At 42.0% G+C, this 27,797-nt stretch overlaps 1 protein-coding gene across 1 annotated transcript; it reads right to left on the bottom strand.

The window, feature by feature from the left end:
* Positions 1 to 263: 263 nt before the first annotated feature.
* On the bottom strand, positions 264 to 26,668 carry LOC126188519 (craniofacial development protein 2-like). Its single transcript, XM_049930121.1, has 2 exons — positions 25,907 to 26,668; positions 264 to 332 (listed from the first exon to the last, which is right to left on the bottom strand). The coding sequence occupies exons 1-2, from the start codon at positions 26,666 to 26,668 to the stop codon at positions 264 to 266; spliced, it is 831 nt and encodes a 276-aa protein (XP_049786078.1).
* Between the last annotated feature and the right edge of the window lie 1,129 nt (positions 26,669 to 27,797).

The raw sequence follows: 27,797 nt of genomic DNA, 5'->3' as shown, positions 1-27,797 counted from the left end.
AGGATCCTGGTTAACTGAATGGATATTCCTAAGCCCATTGGCAGTATGGTCTACCAGAGCATGCAACCACGTCATATGAATGCGAGAGGGGGAGATAGCTTCATCGACTTCATGAATAACACCAAGTAAGGAGTGAGATGCAGTGCATACTCATCTCCCCGACAACCGGCGATACGATGTTTACCAGCATGTCCAACATGACCCGCAGTCATTGGCACAACTCAGCCATGCTGCCCTCCTTGGATCCGCCTCAGATCCTTCATTCACACTGTAAGCTGTCTTTCTGCAGCTACTTCAATCACAGTAGTTCTCATTTCCAAAGGCAGGTGATTCTGCAAACACATAGAAAGCATAATTACAATTGCAAGGAAATACACCACAGGATGCAAGATTTGTGATGGATCAAAATTTTTGTATTGGTTTCGTGTCGTCAGCATTTAATTTGACTATTTCAGCAATAGCCGTCAAAAGATAAGTCAAAGAAAAGTATGTTATATTTATTTCTTCATTGTAACGTAAGTCTACGTTGTTGAACACGTACAAAAAAAAGCCGTAGTGTGTCGGTGTGTCGAACCGTTCAAGTACTCGTACAGGGATGGCAAAGATCATTGATTCATCGTTGGCCGACAGCAGAGCTTGGACGCACCAAAGATCATCCTGGCCGACCTGGACGCTAGAAGAGCAACAAACGCAACGATATTTTCTATTTTAATTGTTAAAAATAATGGTAGTGCCTCACAAATGTCTGAATTAGTGGTTCAATTATGATATTGAAGGGGATCCGAGTCAGTCTCTATTGAGGTGTTTAGGAAATAGTGAGCATGGGTCAGCAGGACGACATTTATGTTACTGCATGTGGAATAGAACACGTTTACAATTGTCGTGATCGATACCTACCGGACGCAAATTTCGTCGATTATTTTGGCCGTGTGGAATTCTCTGCGATTTTCTTGAAAGAGTATAGAAAATTGTTCTTGTACTGAGTTGTGTTTGAAACGCAAAGTTTGTTGAATGTTTTAACTGGTCTAGGGCATAATGAGTGTGTGGTAGACGGAAGATAGACAAAACAAATAAACAACTACGCATACTGCAGCTGTCGGCGGCAAAGACGTTAATTATTTGAATACTGTTTATTCTTCGCCTTTGTTCTATGGAGTTAGAATGTTCCATTATTGATTTTTAACTTTTATGTTCTACGAGAAAAAGAAATAAAGTCATATGTTCTCGCATGTGCGTGGTATTTAATATGATGTTACGTAGTGGCCATGATGTGGTGACCCCTGATTCAGAAGAACTTGCACAGGAAGAAACAAGCAAGCGAGGCGACGCAAATTCGCCGACACATTTAGTACAGCTACGGAGTAAGCTGCACAGTCAGATCCAAGACTTACGGAATGAAATAGCGGGGCGTGGAAACGTTTCGCCGGAAGAAATTAGTGATTTGCGCTACGCAGTCGAAGAAACTACAAGAACTCCGATACCTTTGGCCATCACAGCTTTCCACCGCGGAAAGAGCGGCGGTGGCTACGAAGGGTGGGTGCGAATGACCACTATTCTCCAGCTGGCAGACAGAGTTTATGCAACAATAGAGACAGCAAGTTCAATGAGCATCGCAGAAGCGGCAGCGAAGTCGGAAGAGTATCAGGCGGCGACTTTCACATGAGTCAACATGCGGATACAACAGCAGATTTTCAGAAACTAGAGGAACAACTACACAGGCTACAGACACAATCAAGGCTTGGAAGACTCTGGTTCGGTGGGTCCTGTAGCACACTAATGAAACAGTGAACAGACGAAACCTGGACAACTATGTTGGTATCACAAGCTTTATGTTATTATCTCGCAGACACCAGGTCTGACGTAATCACGTTGCCAGTAGAAAGAGAATGTCAGTCAAGAACAGGTGGTTAATTCGCCTCACGGCAGCAAAGAAACAGTCGATAACAACTTGTGGTATCTGCAGCAAGGACGTAAATTAAGGTTTTCTTAATACTTGTCGTTGGGATAACAACTTGTGGCATCTGCAGCAAGGACGTAAATTAAGGTTTTCTTAATACTTGTCGTTGGACGTTTGTAATAGCGGATGTGCCGGAACCAGTCTTAGGGTCGGATTTTCTGTACGCATACGGCATCACTATTGACATTCGATTGTCTCGACTCGATATAGAAAAAGAAATGTCACTGGGCTTCTACGAAAATTCAGAGAAAGTGGAGGTGGCCCAGTACAAGTGATAGAGGTAGACCAGCATATGGAACGGACAGCGCAAAAGCCGATCACATTGGTACATACTACGGTTCGCCATATGAACACTGTGCCAGGCCCTCCAGTCTCTTTTGGACAGAGAAGACTGGCGCCAGACTGGTTCGTGGACGCAAGTGCCGAGTTCGAACGTATGTTAGAAAAAGGAGTGAATCGAAGATCTGATAGTGCATGGTCCTCAACTTTACATCTAGTACAAAGAAAAAAAAATGAAAAGACAGAAGTTTTAGGCATTGCAGTGACTACAGGAACTAAATGCTGACACAATACCCGATCGATGTCCAGTGCCCAATATTCGTGGTTTTACGAATGTACCAGTGGGAACAAAATATTTCAGCGTCTTAAGTTTTCAAAAGCCATACCATCAGATACCAGTTGTAGACGTACTGAAGACAGATGTCATTACAACTTTTGGGCTCTTCGAATTACGTGTTCCATGTGGCCTTAAAAAGGTGGCTCAAACGTAGCAACGTTGCATTGATGAGGTGTTACGAGGATTAGACTTCATGTTCACTTGTCTCGACGACACACTGGTGTTTGCAGCGACACAATCTCCACGAGGTGCAACATAAAACGTTTTTTGATATGCTATGTTAAGTTGTTGTGGTTTGATGCCGCTCTCCATGCTACTCCGTCCTGTGCAAGCTTCTTCCTCTCACAGTACCTACAGCATCCTACATCCTTCTGAATCTGCTTTGTGTATTCATCTCTTGGTCTCCCTTTACGATTTATACCCCCACATGCTACCCTCCAATACTAAATTGGAGATCCTTTAATGCCTCGTAACATGCCATACCAACAGATCCCTTCTTCTAGTCACGTTGTGCCACGAACTCCTCCCCAATTCTATTCAATACCTCCTCATTAGTTATGTGATCTACCCATCTAATCTTCAGCATTCTTCTGTAGCACCACATTTCGAAAGCTTCTGTTCTCATGTTGTCCAAACTATTTATCGTCCATGTTTCACTTCCATACATGGCTACACTCCATACAAATACTTTCAGAAACGTTTTCCTGACACTTAGATCTATACTCGATGTTAAGAAATTTCTCTTCTTCAGAAACACTTTCCTTGCCATTGCCAGACTGCATTTTATATCCTCTCTACTTCGACCATCACGAGTTACTTTGCTCCCCAAATAGCAAAACTCCTTTACTACTCTAAGTGTCTCATTTCCTAATCTAATTTCCTCAGCATCACCCGACTTAATTCGACTGCATTCCATTATCCTCGTTTTGCTTTTGTTGGTGTGCATCTTATATCCTCCTTTCAAGACACTGTCCATTCCGCTCAACTGCTCTTCCAAGTCCTTTGCTGTCTCTGGCAGAATTACAGTGTCATCGGCGAACCTCAAAGTTTTTATTTCTTCTCCATGGATTTTAATACCTACTCCGAATTTTTCTTTTGTTTCCTTTACTGCTTGCTCAATATACAGATTGAATAACATTGGGGAGAGGCTACAACCCTGTCTTACTCCCTTCCCAACCACTGCTTCCCTTTCATGCCCATCTGGTATCTGTACAAATTCTAAAAAGCCTTTCGGTCGCTGTATTTTATCCCTGCCACCTTTAGAATTTGAAAGAGAGCATTCCAGTCAACATTGTCAAACGCTTTCTCTAAGTCTACAAATGTTACAAACGTAGGTGTGGCTTTCCTTAATGTTTCTTCTAAGATAAGTCGTAGGGTCAGTATTGCCTCACGTGTTCCAACATTTCTACGGAATCCAAACTGATCTTCCCCTAGGTCGGCTTCTACCACTTTTTCTATTCGTCTGTAAAGAATTCGCGTTAGTATTTTGCAGCTGCGACTTATTAAACTGACAGTTCGGTAATTTTCACATCTGTCAACACCTGCTTTCTTTGGGATTGGAATTATTATATTCTTCTTGAAGTCTGAGGGTATTTCGCCTGTCTCATACATCTTGATCACCAGATGGTAGAGTTTTGTCACGACTGGCTCTCCCAAGGCTGTCAGTAGTTCTAACGGAATGCTGTCTACTCCAGGGGCCTCGTTTCGTCTTAGGTCTTTCAGTGCTCTGTCAAACTCTTCACGCAGTATCATATCTCCCATTGCATCTTCATCTACATCCTCTTCCATTTCCATAATATTGTCCTCAAGTACATCGCCCTTGTATAGACCCTCTATATACTTCCATCTTTCTTCTTTCCCTTCTTTGCTTAGAACTGGGTTTCCATCTGAGCTCTTAACATTCATACAAGTGGTTCTCTTTTCTCCAAAGGTCTCTTTAATTTTCCTGTAGGCAGTAACTATCTTACCCCTAGTGAGATAAGCCTCTATATCCTTACATTTGTCCTCTAGCCATGCCTGCTTAGCCATTTTGCACTTCCTGTCGATCTCATTTTTGAGATGCTTGTATTCCTTTTTGCCTGCTTCATTTACTGCATTTTTATATTTTCTCCTTTCATCAGTTAAATTCAATATTTCTTCTGTTACCCAAGGATTTCTACTAGCCCTCGTCTTTTTACCTACTTGATCCTCTGGTGCCTTCACTACTTCATCCCTCAAAGCTACCCATTCTTCTTCTGCTGTATTTCTTTCCCCCATTCCAGTCAATTGTTCCCTTATGCTCACCCTGAAACTCTGTACAACCACTGGTTTAATCAGTTTATCCAGGTCCCATCTCCTTAAATTCCCACCTTTTTGCAGTTTCTTTATTTTTAATCTCATAACCAATAGATTGTGGTCAGAGTCCAAATCTGCCCCTGGAAATGTCTTACAATTTAAAACCTGGTTCCTAAATCTCTGTCTTACCATAACATCATCTATCTGATACCTTCTAGTATCTCCAGGCTACTTCCATGTATACAACCTTCTTTCATGATTCTTGAGCCAAGTGTTAGCTATGATTAAGTTATGCTCTGTGCAAAATTCTACCAAATGGCTTCCTCTTTCATTTCTTTCCCCCAGTCCATATTCACCTACTATGTTTCCTTCTCTCCCTTTTCCTACTATCGAGTTCCAGTCACCCATGACTATTAAATTTTCGTCTCCCATCACTACCTGAATATTTCTTTTATCCCATCATACAGTTCATCAATTTCTTCGTCATTTGCAGAACTATTTGGCATATAAACTTGTACTATTGCAGTAGTCGTGGACTTCCTGTCTATCTTGGCCACAATAATGTGTTCACTATGCTGTTTGTAGTAGCATACCCGCACTCCTATTTTTTATTCATTATTAAACCTACTCCTGCCTTACCCCTATCTGATTTTGTATTTATAACCCTGTATTCACCTGACTAAAAGTCTTGTTCCTCCTGCCACCGAACTTCACTAATTCCCACTACATCTAACTTAAATCTATCCATTTCCCTTTTTAAATTTTCTAACCTACCTGCCCGATTAAGGGATCTGACATTCCACGCTCCGATCTGTAGAACGCCAGTTTTCTTTCTCCTGATAACGACGTCCTCTTTAGTAGTCCCAGCCCAGAGATCCGAATTGGGGACTATTTTACCTCCGGAATACTTCACCCAAGAGGACGCCATCATCATTTAACCATACAGTAAAGCTGTAGTTTCCCCTTGCTTTCAGCTGCTCACAGTACCAGCAGAGCGAGGCCGTTTTGGTTAGTGTTTCAAGGCCAAATCAGTCAATCATCCAGACTGTTGCCCCTGCAACTACTGAAAAGACTGCTGTCCCTCTTCAGGAACCACACGTTTGTCTGGCCTCTCAACAGATACCCCTCCGTTGTGGCTGCACCTACGGTACGGCATTCAAGCCTCCCCACTAACGGCAAGTTCCATGGTTCATGGGGGGCTACATTAAGTATCGGATAATAATTGTGAAAATAAGTGCAACTTGCGAAAAAAACTATATGACATACCTTGGTCACACATTTTCAACAAACAGCATCGGCCTGTTGGAAGAGAAAGTGGAACTTGCACAACCATTACCTCGGCTGTTAGACATGCAGCAATTACGTAAGTTCTTAGATGCTGTAAATTCTTACCCTCGACATCTGCCAGGAGCCGATGCTTTGCAAACACCACTCACAGGGGCGCTGATAGACACTAGTACCAATAAACGTCAGAAGCTAGACTGGACACTCTGCATTCAGCAAAGCTTTTAACAGATCAAGACACTGATAAAAAAAGAGTCTTCCTCAAAGGATCATCTTCAGACTCTGAAATGGCACAGGTACAGGTAGAGGGATCCTTACAGTAACGTATATACACTGAAATAAAATTACAAACGACATATACCCATAACGGCAGCCGATCCACGACGCTGAACTGACTGCTAAATGGATCGGCAGGGAGCGGTCTTAAATAGCACTAGTCCCACTCACCGTCCTGTGTGTGACATCAGTGTTAACCAATCAGAATTACAGTGTGTACTATTAGTATAAAATGTATTACAATAGTCTATATTACTAAGTTTTGAAGAAGAATTATAGGTAACATACATCGTGAAATTGCTATAAATTAGCTACTCGTCAAAAAACATAAACTGTAGTAAATAATTAGGTTGAAATAGAGTAGTCTAGGTTGCCCTCTGTTATCCGTTCCGTAACATAAGCGCTGTTTGCAAAGGTATATTGAATAGCTGTCAAAAGTTGCAATAGCGATAGAGAGAAGCTAATATCAAAGATAATCTACACTCCTGGAAATGGAAAAAAGAACACATTGACACTGGTGTGTCAGACCCACCATACTTGCTCCGGACACTGCGAGAGGGCTGTACAAACAATGATCACACGCACGGCACAGCGGACACACCAGGAACCGCGGTGTTGGCCGTCGAATGGCGCTAGCTGCGCAGCATTTGTGCACCGCCGCCGTCAGTGTCAGCCAGTTTGCCGTGGCATACGGAGCTCCATCGCAGTCTTTAACACTGGTAGCATGCCGCGACAGCGTGGACGTGAACCGTATGTGCAGTTGACGGACTTTGAGCGAGGGCGTATAGTGGGCATGCGGGAGGCCGGGTGGACGTACCGCCGAATTGCTCAACACGTGGGGCGTGAGGTCTCCACAGTACATCGATGTTGTCGCCAGTGGTCGGCGGAAGGTGCACGTGCCCGTCGACCTGGGACCGGACCGCAGCGACGCACGGATGCACGCCAAGACCGTAGGATCCTACGCAGTGCCGTAGGGGACCGCACCGCCACTTCCCAGCATATTAGGGACACTGTTGCTCCTGGGGTATCGGCGAGGACCATTCGCAACCGTCTCCATGAAGCTGGGCTACGGTCCCGCACACCGTTAGGCCGTCTTCCGCTCACGCCCTAACATCGTGCAGCCCGCCTCCAGTGGTGTCGCGACAGGCGTGAATGGAGGGACGAATGGAGACGTGTCGTCTTCAGCGATGAGAGTCGCTTCTGCCTTGGTGCCAATGATGGTCGTATGCGTGTTTGGCGCCGTGCAGGTGAGCGCCACAATCAGGACTGCATACGACCGAGGCACACAGGGCCAACACCCGGCATCATGGTGTGGGGAGCGATCTCCTACACTGGCCGTACACCACTGGTGATCGTCGAGGGGACACTGAATACTAGACCGGCAAGGGAACTTGCTGTTCCAACAGGACAATGCACGTCCGCATGTATCCCGTGCCACCCAACGTGCTCTAGAAGGTGTAAGTCAACTACCCTGGCCAGCAAGATCTCCGGATCTGTCCCCCATTGAGCATGTTTGGGACTGGATGAAGCGTCGTCTCACGCGGTCTGCACGTCCAGCACGAACGCTGGTCCAACTGAGGCGCCAGGTGGAAATGGCATGGCAAGCCGTTCCACAGGACTACATCCAGCATCTCTACGATCGTCTCCATGGGAGAATAGCAGCCTGCATTGCTGCGAAAGGTGGATATACACTGTACTAGTGCCGACATTGTGCATGCTCTGTTGCCTGTGTCTATGTGCCTGTGGTTCTGTCAGTGTGATCATGTGATGTATCTGACCCCAGGAATGTGTCAATAAAGTTTCCCCTTCCTGGGACAATGAATTCACGGTGTTCTTATTTCAGTTTCCAGGAGTGTATATGGACGTTGATGGTTGCCGTAGAAACAACGTTCACTATTGATGCGACATTCTGAGAAGCTGCCACAGTATGTTGTAACGACATCAAAGACGGTCTATGTAAACGTTAAGGGTTACTGTAAAAACTGCGTCCTCTGTCGATGTGACACGTCAAAATAAATAGAAAATATAGTAGTGAATATAATAGTGGTTAGAGATTATTCATAGTAATATGAATGGCAGAATAGCGAAACATGGGGCGTTAGTTAATAAGCAGTCTTGCCTGTTGCTCTATCTGTACGTGTGTTATTTCAGAGTCTGAAGATGAACCTTTGAGGATTGAAACCGGTCCCTCCAAAAGAAATTTGCGATCAAGACTGTTTTTTAATTATCATTTTAATATAAGATCGCTGATAATGTTTTAAAAAAAAATTTAAGATCAAGACAAGTCTGTAGCAAGCGGTTTTACTGGACCATCCTGAGAGAGATGCGAATCTAGTTATAATAGTCGATGAAAGTTAGGTAGCCATTGGAGCAGCGTTTTGTCAGTGGTCTGCTGGACACTGGGATTTTCTCACAGAAACTCACGGAAGCACCGAGGGACTGGAGTGCGTGCGACCGAGAACTGTTAGCGGTATGTGAAGCAATAAGGCGCTTTCGGCTTTATGTTAACGGTAGACGGTTTACAGTGTTCACAGACCACAAACCACTCGATTACGCAAAATTAGCAAAAGAACACAGAGAACTCCCTAAACTTAAGGTTTTCGGCAGAAGGCCTCCACAGGGTTGAGACTGCAGGAAATACGTCTAGAAGGAGAGATCCTAAAAATATGATGTGATACCTCACAAGGAAGACCTAGATCGTTCGTGGCTGAACGTTTACTGCAAGAGATATTCGAAAATCTACAGAATTGTCTCTTCCGGATACACCAGCAAATATCAAGTTGCTTACAGAACACTTTGTTTGACCTGGCATTAGGAATGATTGTCGAAGGTGGACACAGGCATGTGAAGAAACCAATTGCACACTTTGACGAACCATTTGATCGTTTTGAACACATGGACCTCGACATCATTGGCCCACTGCCGATGTCTGAAGGTTATCGTTATCTGCTAACAGGAACTGACAGGTTTACGACGTAGGCAGAAGCTGTACTGATTCACGACATATCAGCGGAGATAGTCAGTCGAAGTTTCTTGGCGTCATGAGTAGCACGTTTCAGATACCCAGTGCACATCACGCTTGACCAGGATTGTCAGTTCGAATCCTATGAGGATTCGAACTGGCGAACATTTGTGAATTCCGAAGTCACAGTGCAACGAGTTATCATGCAGAGAGTAATGGCATGATAGAGCAATTGCTCAGAACACTTAAAGATGCATTGGTGTGCCATGGTGATGGTTGGTCTATAGTATTGATACTGGTGTTATTGGGTCCGCACAGTGTTTTCAAACCAGATCTAGGGATATTCACAGCAGAGCTTGCGTACGAGGAAACCTCGCGCCTTCCGGGCGAGTTCTTTGAAGTGCATAATAGCGAGACTGACCTACCATATTTACTGAAGAGGGTTAAAGCACAGCTGGCTAACCTCCGGCAACAACCCTGGACGTGACGTGGCGACATTTCGTCATTTATGCACCGACACTTAAGCAAGTGTTCGCATGTGATGTTATGAACCGACGCAGCAAGAGCCCCATTGCAGCCATCGTATGCTGGATCTTATTAAGTACTGCAATGTAACGCACACACAATGAAGCTCCAGATAGACCATAAACCGGTTACTGTGTCGCCGATCGAGTGAAGACTGCTCACCTGCTGCTGGAAGATTTAAAGCAGGAAGACGTTCAAGTCTCGCAGCGGCATATGCTGCCACAACAGGAGCAAGCATCTTCCGTAACAGCAAATAAACCGAATCTCGTGGAAGATACGGCGGTGGAAGAACAAGACACACAACCGATGATTTATACAAGGGCGGGTCGACGGCGGCAAAGACGTTACTTATTTGAGTATTGTTTATTCTTTGTCTTCGTTCTATAAAGTCAAAATGTCCCGTTATTGATTATTCGCTTTTGTGTTTTACTACAAAGAGAAATGAAGTTGAATGTTCTCGCGTATATGTATAAGAAGCTAGTATTTAATACGATGTCAGGCCGGCCGAAGTGGCCGTGCGGTTCTAGGCGCTTCAGTGCGGAACCGCGCTGCTGCTACGGTCGCAGGTTCGAATCCTGCCTCGGGCATGGATGTGTGTGATGTCCTTAGCTTAGTTAGGTTTAAGTAGTTCTAAGTCTAGGGGACTGATGAACTCAGATGTTAAGTCCCATAGTGCTTGGAGCCCATTTGAATTTAATATGATGTCACTTAGCGGCCATAAGTGTAATAATTTTCTAAATCTTGTATGGGTCGAGCTCCTCGTATTTTGCGTGACGTTTGACAATTGGCCAAATGATTTTAATTTGGCACAGGCTTAGTCAAGAGTGGGTTGTACGTTGTATCAGTATTTAATAGTAAAATTCCTGAGTCGTTAAAACACGACGACACTTTTAGTTCTGGCTTCAGTAATTTTGTTTGAAGTGGTCCATGTTGTGTTGCCTGTGATACTAGTCGGTGCACACATCAGTAGATTTCGGTATTGGAAATGGTTAAGAGAGCTTTATGAAGGGACGCCCTAAGATAGCTGAGTGACAGCCGTGAGTGTAATTTTAATTTATTACAGTGTGATAGTACCAGGTCGTAACTTTGTTATGTATTGCTTACTGAGCACTATGTCTGAAGCTTTTCTTGATATTGAACCAAGCACAGGAACACACAGATCGGAGATGAATTATTATAGACAGCATAGTTTGTCTGTACATGTTGTTAGTGATATAACCATTGAGACAACATTGACATAGCTGGACTATTACAAAGCGGAAATTCCAACTGCTACCATTATTTCTGTAGTAAAAGTGATGAGCAACATTACATTTAGGATTTGCTAGTGGGTACGCAGGAGGCTAACAGCTCTAGAAGCTAACATTTTGAAAATCTAAACTTTCAGTTGAGATATAAAGTGGTGGTGGCACTTAAAGTGGGGATATTAGTTCTTTAGCAGTCACTCATTCACAATCGATGTTTGGTCATTGTAAAGCACTTACATTTAAAACCAAAGAAGAACTTTCATTCTTTAAAAATAAATTTTAGTGCCTGCTTTATCATTTACTCGTGATGATCATTTAATAACTAACTGTAAAAAAAGGAAAGAATTTAAAAAGGAAAGCAGAAGTATTAGTATTGATAATTAGGAAGTTGTGTAAGCACATTCAAGTTTATAATTAGATCTAGACAACTGAATTGAGAACAGTAAAAACCAAAAATGTTCATTTACAAAGACTAGGACTTAATAGCTTAAGACATTAAAGTAATTTCATAAGAAGGTGGAATTTTATCATTATGATTAATTAAATACTAGGGTTAGTCAGAAAAATTCTAAAAGGTTTATCAGAGGCATGAACTGAAATATCTCTAAAAGATTGTACTGAACTTTTATTAGTAGCGGAACAAATAACCATAGGTAGTGCCTTAGTAGCAGTCTTGTATTTCTATATTTGGATGTCAGATTCTATTAAAAATATGTTTTAATTCTAACACTTGTCAGTACTTTAGAGTTTATAAGTAACTAATGGTACGTAAATGATAAAGTCTTAACTATCATGATACTGAAGGTCGTATATCAATGTGGGAGGAGATATTTTTGAAATATTTAGTGGAATATTGCTACATACTAACTTACATTTACATACAATACATATATTGAGAGACTGCTTACAGGTTAGAAGCTTCATTAGTAGCGAGTTGGCTTGTGCATTCACTCTGTTGTTTATGAATGGTTTTGTTTTGTTAATAAACACAAACTAAATAAGATGCATTTAATCGAAGGTGTGCTGTAGTGTTAGCAGGTAGAATTACCAATGTGATCAAACATATGGTGACATATTGGTAACATAGTTAATCGTACAGCGTGTCTAGGAACATATGTTCTTCTGCAAGGTTGGATAGACTTTTACTGTGCCTATCAATGAGTAATTATCTATTTTATTTTAATTATATCTCTTCTCTATTTCCTTGTGCACAGGGATGGAGTGATGCCTGAACGTTTTAATAGTTTCATCACAGTGCAACGAGGATTTCAGGATTTGTTTAAATACAAGCATCTCCTGTACCAGAAACACTGAGAAATTACTGCGAAAATTTATGGGTTTGATCAAAATGCTTAATTTTATTCCCTTACATTATTAGTAACTGAGTTTTAGAGAAAACTGAAAGAAAGTATGGGTTTATCAACAGAGTTCCAACTTTAAAGTTTAATCAGTATTAATTTCATTGTCTAATCTTGTAAGTTACAGATGTCTTAAGATTTGTCCACGTACTGGCTGGCCTTACTTTTGAGTCACATATCAGATGAGCAGAGCTACGAGAGATGACCTGCAAATACTAGTACCCTCGGCATTGGTTTTGGCTTCAACTTCAGCATTGGCTTTGGCATCTTGCTGAGTAGGTCACGAATAGGAGGAGACAACACAACGAAACCATTAAGTAACAAAGAACTGTTGCATTCTCATGCCTATTTGATGGGGTGTTCCTCAGTTGATGATGTCCAGTAAGGATTTCTACATGAATGCAAAATAGGGTGAAATTGTTGAGTCATAGTTTGATTATTGTTTATAAGGTAATACAAGGTTGTTGGGTGTGAGTTGATGGAGAGAACCGAAATTGAAGAAGTATTACAGGGGAATAGGAAGTGTTTGCAACAATTATTGAGATAAAACTGGTGCAAAGAAAGGCAAAATACAGAGTAATTTTCAAAATGTCAGAGGATATTAAAGCATTAGAGGGTCAGGAAGACAGAATTTAAAGAAGGAAATGAAAGATGGTTAGGAGGAAACAAAGAAGGAGAGAGAAGGTTTAAAGAAAGCTTCAGACAAGGGCATTAAAGATGTTAAAGAAGAATAAAAAATGGAGGTAATGGCATTAAACCAAAGGTACGAGGAGATTAACAATACAGTAGTATCAGCAGAAGGGGTGTAGGAAGAGTTAACCACACTTCCTGCAGGAATAGAAAAGGTTAAGGAAGAGCAACACCAATCAATAGGTTTGGTGGTACAAGATGGTAATGAACAAATAACTATAACTCATGCAAAGGTAACAAGTCAATTTAGAATTATGAATGTAGTCCTGAAGAACTAGTTAGGAAATATGAAATAGGACAGGAAGAAAAAATTAGAGGAGACGCAGAAGTGGAATGGCAAAGGAAGTGGGTATCAAACTGCCTTAAGTTAATTTTTCTTACAATAATGCAAAGGTTGGGAGTGGATCACAGTCAGGGAGTGGAGATCTATCTAGTTCGACTCCTTTTAATGAGAGTATATTAAGTTCAAGGGGTAACAGTCAGAGTGAGCCACTGTTACATAAATCATTCAATGATCCAGCTTAGACGTAAGTGTAAAGATGTTAGTGGCACATGTAGTATAGTAGAAGAATTTAGAGTATCAATTCGTCCAGCGCCAGTGATCGATAGTGAATCTTCTCAAATAGTCGTGTAAAAATCGGAGAATACTCGTTACACATGCGATCGCGAAGTCTGTCCAACACATACTGAGTATTAGATCGCTATCCACCTGCCCATAGGGCGCGGCAAAGGCCGCCGCCGGGATTTTTCCCCCACGGCTGTGGACAAGAAACGACGAGCCTGCTGGCTAGAACTTTCCTTAGTGCCCGCTGCTCGTGACGACTTTAAGCCAGAAATGTCAATTCGCATCGGTCTCTGGCTACTTCCACCACGCACCCCGATGGCTAGCAGTGTCGTCCTAGGAAGCCAGCCACATATTTATTACTGGAACTACAATTAAATATTACAATTGTAGCTCCAATCTGGTGACATTCGACAGTGAGACAAGTATGGGAAATACCTCCTCTGGATGGCTGTGGCTCTTGGGAGAATCTCACGTTGAAGTATCGATATCTATTTCCTCCTTATGACTGGACATAATTTTCCACATAAAAGCTTGCATCCGCCTCGGCAAATCCATAGTTCCCTTACGACCGAACAAAGTCATTTTCTTTGCACATGTCGGTACATTGACCACCGTAACTTAACAACCCACCACATACTTTATACGCCTGCTGATCATAGTGAATCTATCACACATCACGTATTAAGTATAATACTTCGCCAATGACTGAATGTTGGTGTCACCAAACAATATTGAGCGAAAATTCGCATTGGATGGACACGCACCATTACTTTTCTTGTGAGTGGTACCAGTGTGTCTTAGGAAGAGAGACGCAATCATCTTGTAAGTGACCAGCTATTAAAAACACGATCGCAGGGACTATGTTACCGTCAGCCTGCATAAGACGCAGCCTTCGTTCTACACACATATACTAGTATCGTTATTGATATCCGTGATAAAAACTATATGTGCTTTATAAATCTAGATATGGTTTTGTTTCAAATGAAGTGGTCTTCCAGTCAAATACCGTGAAAATAAATATAGATGACGATCGTGGGGGTATATATTAACAGACTGAAAGTGAGGATGCATGTCGCTAGAAGTGTGAGCTTGTAATAAAATCATTTTTCACACCGAATTTAGGAAGTGATTCGGCTAAGGAACGTGGTATTAAGCGGATATTTGAAATTCTCTCATGCTGCTGCTAGATATTTCTCAAGCTAAGAAACAGTATTTGTAATGCATTCTATCTCCATACCATGTAGACAGTGTAACATAGTTTCTGAAATATATCCACGGAGTTACAGGCGAGAGGAAGATGGCTGACTGAGAATGATCACATACAGTGATAGATTGAAGTCGTAAGAAATGTACAAAATCCTATGATCAATACACTAGCTTTTCAGACCTATAGCGTTACGCTTTCTGGTAGAAATCCTGAATGAGGTTTGGAATCCAGTCTCTCCATTCAACCAGATACTTGTGCTGAATCATATGGAGATGTCTTTTAATGATTACAACCACTGATGAATCATATTCATGGCACTCTCATATTTCGAAACGAGTTACCTTTTTTGAGCTTATCTGCTAAAGGCCCCTTACAGCAAAACTCCAGTTTGGTTTTAGACATTCTCTCTGCATCTTGTAACTATTGCTCAGTCTTTACCGCACCACCCCTGCCACTTGGTCCATTTCATCGTTCCAGTTTAAATGGGAACTGAGCGGAAGTCCGAGACCGATCTTTCACTTTCTGCATTCCATGGAGAGACAGGGTGAGCTGACTTAATGTAACAGGACAATGTCGTAACCAGTCAGTGGAAATGAAACATGTACACTGCCAACCATGTACATTGTCTAAGGCCAGCGCCAAACAAAGCTTTCTCCTGCGACTAGGCAACAAAACGTCTCATTGCATTATTCTCAAGATGCTACCACTGAGCGACATTGCTGCAGGGTTTTCATTATGTGTATCATTGCTCAGGTTCCTTAGCCGGTAGGTTCATCGAAGGGGTAGCTCGTTTCGAAATAGAGGGCTGAGTGCTGGAGCTTTGAATCGCCGACTTCATCCCGCGAATGCGAGAATACTTTGTGACTTCAAAAATGGTTCAAATGGTTCTGAGCACTTTGGGACTTAACATCTGTGGTCATCAGTCCCATAGAACTTAGAAGTACTTAAAACTAACTAACCTAAGGACATCACACACATCCACGCCCGAGGCATGATTAAAACCTGCGACCGTAGCGGTCACCCGGTTCCAGACTGAAGCGCCTAGAACCGCACGGCCACATCGGCCGGCTCTTTGTCACTTGATCCACATAGGGGAAGATAACAAATCGTAATAGAATCTTACCGAATTTATAAAGTGTTTCTGCTAATGCACGTAGTTTTTGCACTTCCTCTGTGCTGACGTTTATTTCCTATACTATGAAACAGTATTAGTGTCATGTGATGTAGGCCGTATAATAGGGTTCTCGATATGTCCATATTTATATGCCCTCGCTATGATACAGAAATTGAGAACCCTACTGCAATGTTATTGGCTGATAGCATCACAAGATCGACACAATGAGACGTTCTGTTGGCGTGACAACTCGTCACAAGTGGTGGTTTTTACCTTCAGTAATTAAGTAAAATGCGTTGAAATTACTGCAAACCTGGTAAAATTACGAAAATTAATAGAAAATACGTGAAACTGACGAAAATACAGAACTACATGTAGTTATGCATCAGGAATCATAAAAATTAAAGATATGATCTCCAAAGTTTTGGAGGTCAGGATGACGAACACCAGTAACGCCGAAACAGCGGTCATATACCTGTATGCAATATGCATCATCAATATGAAGAATCAGTGCTCAGGTCTCATCGAAAATGGAACATCAAGACATCTGCTACACAATCACTGGGGAAGATGAAATAAATGTGGTGATCACCACCTTTGGACAGCTATTTGTAAACACTCCACAATGATGCAAACTATTCCATTTTCTGTATGATGTGATGTCCTCCATATCTTTGTTAGTAATAACCACCACCTCTGTCTTTTATTTCAACTGTCCTGCATGTTGTGGGAGCAGCATAGTTTTCACCATGCAGTGTCCAGCTTTCTGTGAGAGCCAATGGATCGAAATGTGTTAATGTTGGTTTAGATCCTGACACACAGCTCGAAGTCGTAGTGGAAAAACAAAGTGTATGATGCTGTACAAAGCTGTAGCCATATACTGCTTGGATGTGTTACAGCAGAAAAAACAATGTACCAAACTGCTTATGTAAAAACATCACAGAAACCTTCTCTTGTGATTGAAAGCCTGTGGGATATGGGCCTCCTGGAGCACAGTCGACGAAATTTTACACTAGTCTCTGCAAGCGTTTTCGATCACTGGCCATCTCCTGCTGTATGTTTAATAGGATTGCCACATACGCTTGATGTCAGCTCGCAGACACTACTGTATTTATTTTCAAAATATCAGAAGAGATAGATGATGTAATATCTTACTGTGGGTCATACAAGTGTGAATATTTATTGTAATTTTTCTCTGATGGACGATACAAAATGACAAGGGAGGAGAGAATTTTTGGGTGACAGACATGAAAGCACCCTGAGAGATGCAGTTCTCCTTCAGACTGCAATAGCTGTATGTATTTTGGAAACACATGGCAGTGCAGTAGCAAAATCCTCGTCCTTCCCTCCAGTTCCCATATGATGTGAAGCCTTCCCAATTGCCGGCCGTGGTGGCCGAGCGGTTCTAGGCGCTTCAGTCCGGAACCGCGGGACTGCTACGGTCGCAGGTTCGAATCCTGCCTCGGGCATGGATGTGTGTGGTGTCCTTAGGTCAGTTAGGTTTAAGTAGTTCTAAGTTCTAGGGGACTGATGACCTAAGATGTTAAGTACCATAGTGGTCAGAGCCATTTGAACCATTTTTGAACTTTCCCAATTTACCCGATAAGAAACACCACTGTGACTGTTTGTCTATCTTTTCTACTACTTCGTGTTGCAGGAGAAAGATTCTTTTGGCGCTGGCCTTAGACATTGTACATGGTTGTCAGAACTACAACAGAATATTTCCATTTACACCGACTGGTTACGACATTGTCCTGTTGCATTAAGTCAGCTCACTCTGTTCCTCCACGGGATGAAGAGAGTGGTAGATATGGCGCTCTTGGACTTCCTCTCAGTTCCAAATTTAACTGGAACGATCACATGGACCAAGCGGCAGGGGTGTTGCAGTAGGGACTGAGGAACAGTTACAAGATGCAGAGAGAATAACTAAAACCACACTGGAGTTTTACTGTGAGGGGTCCTTAGCAGATAGGCTCGAAAAGGGGACTCGTTTCGAGATTTGAGAGTGCCACAAATTCGATTCACCAGTGGTTGTATTTATTAAAAGACATCTCCATAAGATCCAATGCAAGTCTAAGGTTGAATGGAAGGCCTGGATTCAAAATCTCAGACAGAATTTCTACTAGAAAGCGTAACACTAGAGGTCTGAAAAGCTAGCGTATTCGTCATAGGATTTTGTACATTTCTTACGATTTCAATGTGTTGTTGTTGTGCCCTTCAGTCCTGAGACTGGTTTGATGCAACTCTCCATGCTAATCTATCCTGTGCAAGCTTCTTCATCTCCCAGTACCAACTGCAACCTACATCCTTCTTAATCTGCTGGGTGTATTCATCTCTTGGTCTCCCTCTACGATTTTTACCCTCCACGCTGCCCTCCAATACTAAATTGGTGATCCCTTGATGCCTCAGAACATGTCCTACCATTCGATCCCTTCTTCTGGTCAAGTTGTGCCACAAACTTCTCTTCTCCCGAATCCTATTCAATATCTCCTCATTAGTTATGTGATCTACCCATCTAATCTTCAGCATTCGATTTCAATCTATCGTATTTTTTAAGTGATTCCTCGCATAGCACACCGTATACTGTATGTGATCGTTCTCAGTCAGCCATCTTCCTCTCGCCTATAACTCCGTGGATGCATCGCAGAAACTCTGTTATTCTGTCTACATGGTATGGAGACAGAATGCATTACAAATACTGTTTCTTAGCGTGAGAAATATCTAGCAGCAGCATGAGGGAATTTCAAATATCCGCTTAATACCATGTTCCTTAGCCGAATCACTTCCTAAATTCGGTGTGAAAGATGATTTTATTACAAGCTCACACTTCTAGCGCCATGCATCCTCACCTTCAGTCTGTTAATATATACCCCCACAAACGTTGTCTGTATTTAATGTCACGGTATTTGAGTGGAAGACCACTTCATGTGGAATCAACAACATATCTCCATTTATAAAGCATATAGTTTTTAACAAGGATATTAATAGAAATACTTGTGCAAGCCTGCCCGATTTTTATGAGAATATTTGAGAAGATTCACTATCGACCACTGGCGCTGAACGTATCGATAACATCTGAGTTCCTACCACTCCAGTCATCCCAAAAACCCTCCATCACTGGACAGCCCTCTCCGGCAGGGCGAGTCCGGCTGCCGATATTGCGCAACTGCTGAGACGCGCGTACACAGCCACAACAAGCGCTCTGTGACCCTCTGGCCTGGGGCACTGTATGTGGACATGTGCACGATCACACAGGATGTAGGAGTGTTTCAGTGATCTCTGACGTCTGACCGTGATAACATAGCTACTACTACTACAATTGCTACTACTATTACTGCTATGGAATGGAATGTGGTTTAAGTGTGTGGTATTTACTTCTTCTCGATACAGTTCAGTGGTCTCTGTCTTGCAACGGAAACGTGGGAATGGTACTCGTTGTTGTTACTACCCTGTCATGTAGTAGACCCTTCTTCCTTCTCCTCCTCCTCCTCTTCCTCATTATTCGCTCTGATATAGGTGAGAGAACCAACTTAGGGATTATATAGTGCTTTAAAAACTCAATCGCAACATCATATTTCCGATTGATCAATTTATAGTTTCCAATAATGGTATTATGATCACACGCAGCAATCTAACCCTCCACAGATTGTTTAAGAACATAGCGTGCAACTGACCTAAATTTGAAATTTTTAGTTACCTCCAGCGTAGTGACTTCCTGCCAAATGACCTAACTGTGTCACTATTCACTAATGAAAGGCAAGGGGAAAAAAATCCGGAAGGTGGAAGACGAGGTTTTGGCAACCAGGCAGTTGTGGGGTCGAATCCAGCCAAATATACCAGTCCTAGTATCTGCCTACAGGTTGCAAAGAAAAACTGCCTGCACAGAAACGATGTCGATTTAATTAATTAGTCTAAATCTACATCTACATGGATATTCTGCAAATCACATTAAGTGCCTGCCAGAGGGTTCATCGAACCACCTTCACAATTCTCCATTATTCCAACTCGTATAGCGCGCGGAAAGAATGAACACCTATATATTTCCGTACGAACTCTAATTTCCCTTATTTTGTCGTGGTGATCGTTCCTCCCTATGTAGGTTGGTATCAACAAAATATTTTCGCATTCGGAGGAGAAAGTTGGTGATTGGAATTTCGTGAGAAGACTCCGTAGCAACGAAAAACGCCTTTCTTTTAATGATTTCCAGCCCTAATTCTGTATCATTTCTATGAGACTCTCTCCCATATTTCGCGATAATACAAAACGTGCTGCCTTTCTTTGAACTTTTCCGATGTACTCCGTCAGTCCTATTTGGTAAGGATCCCACACTGCGTAGCAGTATTCTAAAAGAAGACGGACAAGCGTAGTGTAGGCAGTCTCCTTAGTAGGTTTGTTACATTTTCTAAGTGCCCTGCCAATAAAACGCAGTCTTTCGTTAGCTTTCCCCACAACATTTTCTATGTGTTCCTTCCAATTAAAGTTGTTCGTAATTGTAATACCTAGGTATTTAGTTGAATTTACGGCTTTTAGATTAGACTGAATTATCGTGTAACCTAAGTTTAACGAGTTCCTTTAGCCCTCATGTGGATGACCTCACACTTTTCGTTATTTACTTTTCGTTACTGCCACTTTTCGCACCATTCCGATATTTTTCTAAACCATTTTACAGGTTTTTTTTTCTTCTGATGACTTTATTAGTCGATAAACTACAGCGTCATCTGCAAGCAACCGAAGACAGCTGTTCAGATTGTCTCCCAAATCGTTTATATACATAAGGAACAGCAAAGGGCCTATAACACTACCTTGGGGAACGCCAGAAATCACTTCTGTTTTACTCGATGACTTTCCGTCACTTACTACGAATTGTGACCTCTCTGACAGGAAATCACAAATCCAATCACATAACTGAGATTATATTCCTAAGTATGCAATTTCACTACGAGACGCTTGTGTGGTACAGTGTTAAAAAGCCTTCCGGAAATCCAGAAATACGGACTCGATCTGAAGTCACCTGTCAATACCACTCAACACTTCATGTGAATAAAGAGCTAGTTGTGTTTCACAGGAACGATGTTTTCTAAACCCATGTTGACTGTGTGTCAATGGACCGTTTTCTTCGAGATAATTTATAATGTTCGAACACAATATATGTCCTAAAAACTTGCTGCATATCGACGTTAACGATATGGGCCTGTAATTTAGTGTATTACTCCTACTACCTTTCTTGAATATTAGTGTGACCTGTGCAACTTTCCAGTCTTTGGGTACGGATCTTTCGTCGAGCGAACAGTGGTATATGATTGTTAAGTATGGAGCTAATGCATCAGCATACTCCGAAAGGAACCTACAACTACTGTAACGTAATATTTATGGCAGTTCCCAAAAGATGTTGCTTGACGATATTTAGTCTAATTTTAAATCATCAAAAACACACGCCACTTGGCCTGCTTAAGACTTCTTTATTGACTTCTGCTTAGCATCCATCTCAGAATCATCACATCTTTGCTACCAAAGACTAAACAAAAAAAAATTTTTTTTAAGATATTACATCATGTTATCAGTAATGAACTATAACTATTAACGGTCTTGGCAACTCTATAAAATATAAAAATTCTATTTAGATTCATCACTGTTGCCTTTACACTACTCCCCCACCAATAACATGGTTATGAATTAATACATGGTGATGAAGGAATTTTCTTTAAAAAAAAACAGCACAACCTTAACATAAAACAATAAAAAAACATATTGGAATGACAAAAGATATGATACAAAATAATTACAAAAACTTTTTACAATGTCTGGTATGATATTTGATTAATTCTCCAAAGAGACAACTGCTCTAAGAATCGAGGGGGGAACCTTATAATCCGTCCTGACTTCGATACTCTGATATTTGGAGATGGTTCCTCTGTGGGATGTTGTGGTTCAGTGTCCTTGGAAAAGTTTGGAAGGTCCTTCTCTGATTCCCATTCTTCTTTCAGGACATAAGCTGGTTTAAGTCTGTCCACTGACACATTTATGTGTTTGCACTTCCTTTTAATAGTGAAATATTTTTCATGTCTTGAAATGACAGGAAAGGGACCATCATATGTAGGTTCTAATGGTTTTCTAACCCTGTCACATCTCAAGAAGACTGGGAACAGGTTTGCAGATCTTTTGAAACAATAACTGATATTGAATTGCTTTGTGTAGGCCTACTACGTTTCAGATGAAGCATTTGCTTTTGCAAATTAGATGCAAATGAATCAAGGTCAATCTTTGTAGTGGGCTCTTCAAAAAATTCACCAGGAAGTCTTATAGTTTTTCCATATACCATCTGTGCAATGGAATGTTTCGATGTTTATCGCACTGCAGTGTGCAAGCCCAATAGAACAGTAGGCAGAGTTTCTGTCCAATTAGAACTGTTATGGGCCTTGATTGCAGACTTAAGAGTTCTATGTAGTCGCTCAATTTTGCCATTACATTGAGGATGATATGGCGTTGTGTGCTGAATTTTCATTCCACATACTATGCCCAAATTATTAAACAACTGCGATCTAAATCGTGTTCCTTGGTCACTGATTACCTGTGATGGTACACCAAATCTTGCAATCCAGTGCTGGTAGAAGGCTGTTGCCACTTTTTCAGCTGAAATATCTTCAAGTGGTATGACTTCTATCCAAGATGTGAAACGGTCAATGCAAGTTAAACAATAAGTCATGCGATTAGATGGAGGAAAAGGTCCGATGTGTTCAATGTGTACAACACTGAAACGTTCATCAGGTTCTTCAAACTTCTCTAGCGGTGATTTTGTGTGGCGAGTGACCTTGTTTTTCTGACAACTGACACAGGATTTAGTCCACTGTCGCACATCACTTTTGATGTTTGAGCAAATGGCGCTGCTACTCAACAGTTTCACTGTTGTCTTTATGCCAGGATGAGCTAAACCATGAAAATGAAGAAATATTTGATAACGAAAAGGTTGAGGAATATAAGGTCTGATATTTGCTGGATGTGTCACCCCGCCCCCCCCCCCCCACCATGAACCATGGACCTTGCCGTTGGTGGGGAGGATTGCGTGATTCAACGATACAGACAGCCGTACCGTAGGTGCAACCGCAACGGAGGGGTATCTGTTGAGAGGCCAGACAAACGTGTGGTTCCTGCAGAGGGGCAGCAGCCTTTTCAGTAGTTGCAGGGGCAACAGTCTGGATGATTGACTGATCTGGCCCTGTAACACTAACCAAAACGGCCTTGCTGTTGTAGTACTGCGAACAGATGAAAGCAAGGGGAAACTACGGCCGTAATTTTTCCCGAGGGCATGCAGCATTACTGTATGATTAAATGATGATGGCGTCCTCTTGGGTAAGATATTCCGGAGGTAAAATAGTCCCCCATTCGGAACTCCGGGTGGGGACTACTCAAGGGGACGTCGTTATCAGAAGAAAGAAAATTGGCGTTCTACGGATCGGAGTGTGGAAGGTCAGATCCCTTAATCGGGCAGGTAGGTTAGAAAATTTAAAAATGGAAATGGATAAGTTAAAGTTAGATATAGTGGGAATTAGGGAAGTTCGGTGGCAGGAGGAACAAGACTTTTGGTCAGGTGAATACAGGGTTATAAATACGAAATCCAATAGGGGTAATGCAGGAGTAGGTTTAATAATCATCACATCACACCACATCACCACCATCATTTAAGACTGATTATGCCTTTCACCGTTCAGTCTCGAGCATAGCCCCATTATAAAATTCCTCCATGATCCCGTATTCAGTGCTAACATTGGTGCCTCTTCTGATGTTAAACCTATTACTTCAAAATCATTCTTAACCGAATCCCCGACTCCTCCTACCCACTACTGCTGAACCCATGAGTCTCTTGGGTAACCTTGCTTCTCCCATGTGTGTAACATGACCCCACCATCTAAGCCTGTTCGCCCTGACTGCTACATCTATAGAGTTCATTCCCAGTTTTTCTTTGATTTCCTCATTGTGGACACCCTCCTGCCATTGTTCCCATCTACTAGTACCTGCAATGATCCTAGCTACTTTCATATCCGTAACCTCAACCTTGTTGATAAGGTAACCTGAATCCACCCAGCTTTCGCTCCCATACAACAAAGTTGGTCGAAAGATTGAACGGTGCACAGATAACTTAGTCTTGGTACTGACTTCCTTCTTGCAGAACAGAGTAGATCGTAGCTGAGCGCTCACTGCATTAGCTTTGCTACACCTCGCTTCCAGTTCTTCCACTATGTTGCCATCCTGTGAGAATATACATCCTAAGTACTTGAAACCGTCCACCTGTTATAACTTTGTTCCTCCTATTTGGCACTCAATCCGTTTATATCTCTTTCCCACTGACATTACTTTCGTTTTGGAGATGCTAATCTTCATACCATAGTCCTTACATTTCCGATCTAGCTCTGAAATATTACTTTGCAAACTTGCAATCGAATCTGCCATCACAACTAAGTCATCCGCATATGCAAGACTGCTTATTTTGTGTTCACATATCTTAATCTCACCCAGCCAGTCTATTGTTTTCAACATATGATCCATAAATAATATGAACAACAGTGGAGACAGGTTGCAGCCTTGTCTTACCCCTGAAACTATCCTGAACCATGAACTCAATTTACTGTCAACTCTAACTGCTGCCTGACTATCCATGTAAAGACCTTTAATTGCTTGCAAAAGTTTGCCTCCTATTCCATAATCTCGTAGAACAGACAATAACTTCCTCCTAGGAACCCGGTCATATGCCTTTTCTAGATCTATAAAGCATAGATACAATTCCCTGTTGCACTCATAACACTTCTCCATTATTTGCCGTAAGCTAAAGATCTGGTCTTGACAACCTCTAAGAGGCCTAAACCCACACTGATTTTCATCCAATTGGTCCTCAACTAATACTCGCACTTTCCTTTCAACAATACCTGAGAAGATTTTACCCACAACGCTGATTAAAGAGATACCTCTGTAGTTGCTACAATCTTTTCTGTTTCCATGTTTAAAGATTGGTGTGATTTCTGCTTTTGTCCAGTCTGATGGAACCTGTCCTGTCTCCCAGGCCATTTCAATTATCCTGTGTAGCCATTTAAGACCTGACATTCCACTGTATTTGATGAGTTCCGACTTAATTTCATCCACCCCAGCTGCTTTATTGCACTGCAATCTATTGACCATTTTCTCCACTTCCTCAAATGAGATCCTATTTCCATCATCATTCCTATCCCATTCTACCTCGAAATCTGAAACATTGCTGATCGTAATTTCACCTACATTGAGCAACTCTTCAAAATATTCCCTCCATCTGCCCAAGGCATCCACAGGATTCACTGGCAGTTTTCCCAACCTGTCCAAAATACTTGTCATTTCCTTCTTACCTCCCTTTCGAAGACTGCTAATTACACTCCAGAACGGTTTTCCAGCAGCTTGACCCATAGTCTCCAACCTGTTTCCAAAGTCTTCCCAAGATTTCTTCTTGGATGCTGCAATTATCTGTTTGGCTTTGTTTCTTTCTTCAACATAACTTTCTCTGTCTACCTGAGTTCTAGTATGTAACCATTTTTGATACGCCTTCTTTTTCCTTTTACAGGCTGCCTTGACTGTGTCATTCCACCAAGCTGTTTGCTTCATCCTACTTTTACACACTACTCTTCCAAGACATTCTTTAGTCACTTCTAGTACTGTGTCCCCGTCCCTGTACCTTGTCCATTCCTTTTCCAATGACTGTAATTGACTACATTCAACTAACTAGTATCTTTCTGAGATCGCTGTTATGTACTTGTGCCTGATTTCCTTATCCTGAAGTTTCTCCACTCTTATCCTCCTACATATGGACCTGACCTCCTGCACTTTCGGCCTCACAATCCCAATTTCACTGCAGATTAAATAATGATCAGTGTCATCAAAGAATCCCCTGAATACACGTGTGTCCCTCACAGCCTTCCTGAATTCCTGATCAGTTATTATATAGTCAATGACAGAACTGGTTCCCCTGCCTTCCCAAGTATCCTGTTGAATGTTCTTATGTTTAAAAAAGGAATTTGTGATTACTAAGTCCATACTGGCACAGAAATCCAAGAGTTGTTTCCCGTTCCTGTTGGCCTCCATATCCTCTCCAAATTTACCCATAACCTTTTCATACCCTTCTGTTCGATTTCCAATCCTGGCATTAAAACCACCCATGAGCAGAACACTGTCCTTGTCCTTTACTCTAACAACTACATCACTGAGTGCCTCATAAAAACTATCCATCTTATCTTGATCTGTCTCTTCACAATGCGAATATACTGACACAATCCTAATTTTCTTGCTAGACAATGTCAAATCTATCCACATCAGTCGTTCGTTTACATACCTTACTGCAACTACGCTGGGTTCCATTTCTTTCCTGATGTAAAGCCCTACACCCCATTGTGCTATTCCTGCTTTGACTCCTGACAGGTAGACCTTGTATTCTCCCACTTCCTCTTCTTTCTCACCCCTTACCCGAATGTCACTAACAGCTAAAACGTCCAGCCCCATCTTACTTGCAGCCTCTGCCAGCTCTACCTTCTTCCCAGAGTAGCCCCCACTGATATTAATAGCTCCCCATCTCATTACCATTTGTTTGCCAAGTCATATCTTAGGAGACCCTGGTTTGTCAGTTAGAGGTGGGACTCCATCACCTCCAAAGGGCCGGGGCATTTTGCTCTGATTGTTGCGAGCATCATATTTAAAGTACTGGGGAAGCAGATCGCTAGCCTTACTTGCCCTGAGCCGCATTGAGTTTTACCGCTAACGGTTGAGGGACTAACCGGTGGATTTGGTAGTCTTTGCCGTATGAGCACAAAAGGTGACCACGACTCAGAATATGTCCGAGATGCTCAGCCTTATTCCAAAGTAACTGGTATCCCGACTGTCGGGACCACTTACTTGGCCACTCATACGTTGCCCGTGGTTCATGGACTAGGACATGACTACAGGAACCCACAACATGAACCACTAGGTTTAATAATGAATAAAAAAATAGGAGTGCTGGTAAGCTACTACAAACAGCATAGTGAACGCATTATTGTGGCCAAGATGGACATGAAGCGCACGCCTACTACAGTAGTACAAGTTTATATACCAACTAGCTCTGCAGATGATGAAAAAATTGATGAAATGTATGATGAGATAAAAGAAATTATTCAGGTAGTGAAGCGAGACGAAAATTTAATAGTCATGGGTGACTGGAAATCGACAGTAGGAAAAGGAAGAGAAGGAAACGTAGTAGGTGAATATGGATCGGGGCTAAGAAATGAAAGAGGCAGCAACCTGGTAGAATTTTGCACAGAGCATAACTTAGTCATAGCTAACACTTGGTTCAAGAATCATGAAAGAAGGTTGTATACATGGAAGAACCCTGAAGATACTAGAAGGTATCAGGTAGATTATATAATGGTAAGACAGAGATTTAGGAACCAGATCTTAAATTGTAAGACATTTCCAGGGGCAGATGTGGACTCTGACCACAATCTATTGGTTATGAACTGTACATTAAAACTGAAGAAACTGCAAAAAGGTGGGAATTTAAGGAGATGGGACCTGGATAAACTGATTAAACCAGAGGTTGTACAGAGTTTCAGGGAGAGCATAAGGGAACAATTGACAGGAATGGGGGAAAGAAATACAGTAGAAGAAGAATGGGTAGCTTTGAGGATGAAATAGTGAAGGCAGCAGAGGATCAAGTAGGTAAAAAGACGAGGGCTAG

Source organism: Schistocerca cancellata, chromosome 5 (assembly GCF_023864275.1).
Source record: "Schistocerca cancellata isolate TAMUIC-IGC-003103 chromosome 5, iqSchCanc2.1, whole genome shotgun sequence".
In the NCBI taxonomy this organism is placed as follows: Eukaryota; Metazoa; Arthropoda; class Insecta; order Orthoptera; family Acrididae; genus Schistocerca; species Schistocerca cancellata.
The sequence above is the reverse complement of the archived record's forward strand: the minus strand, read 5'-3'. Positions and strand labels throughout refer to the sequence as shown.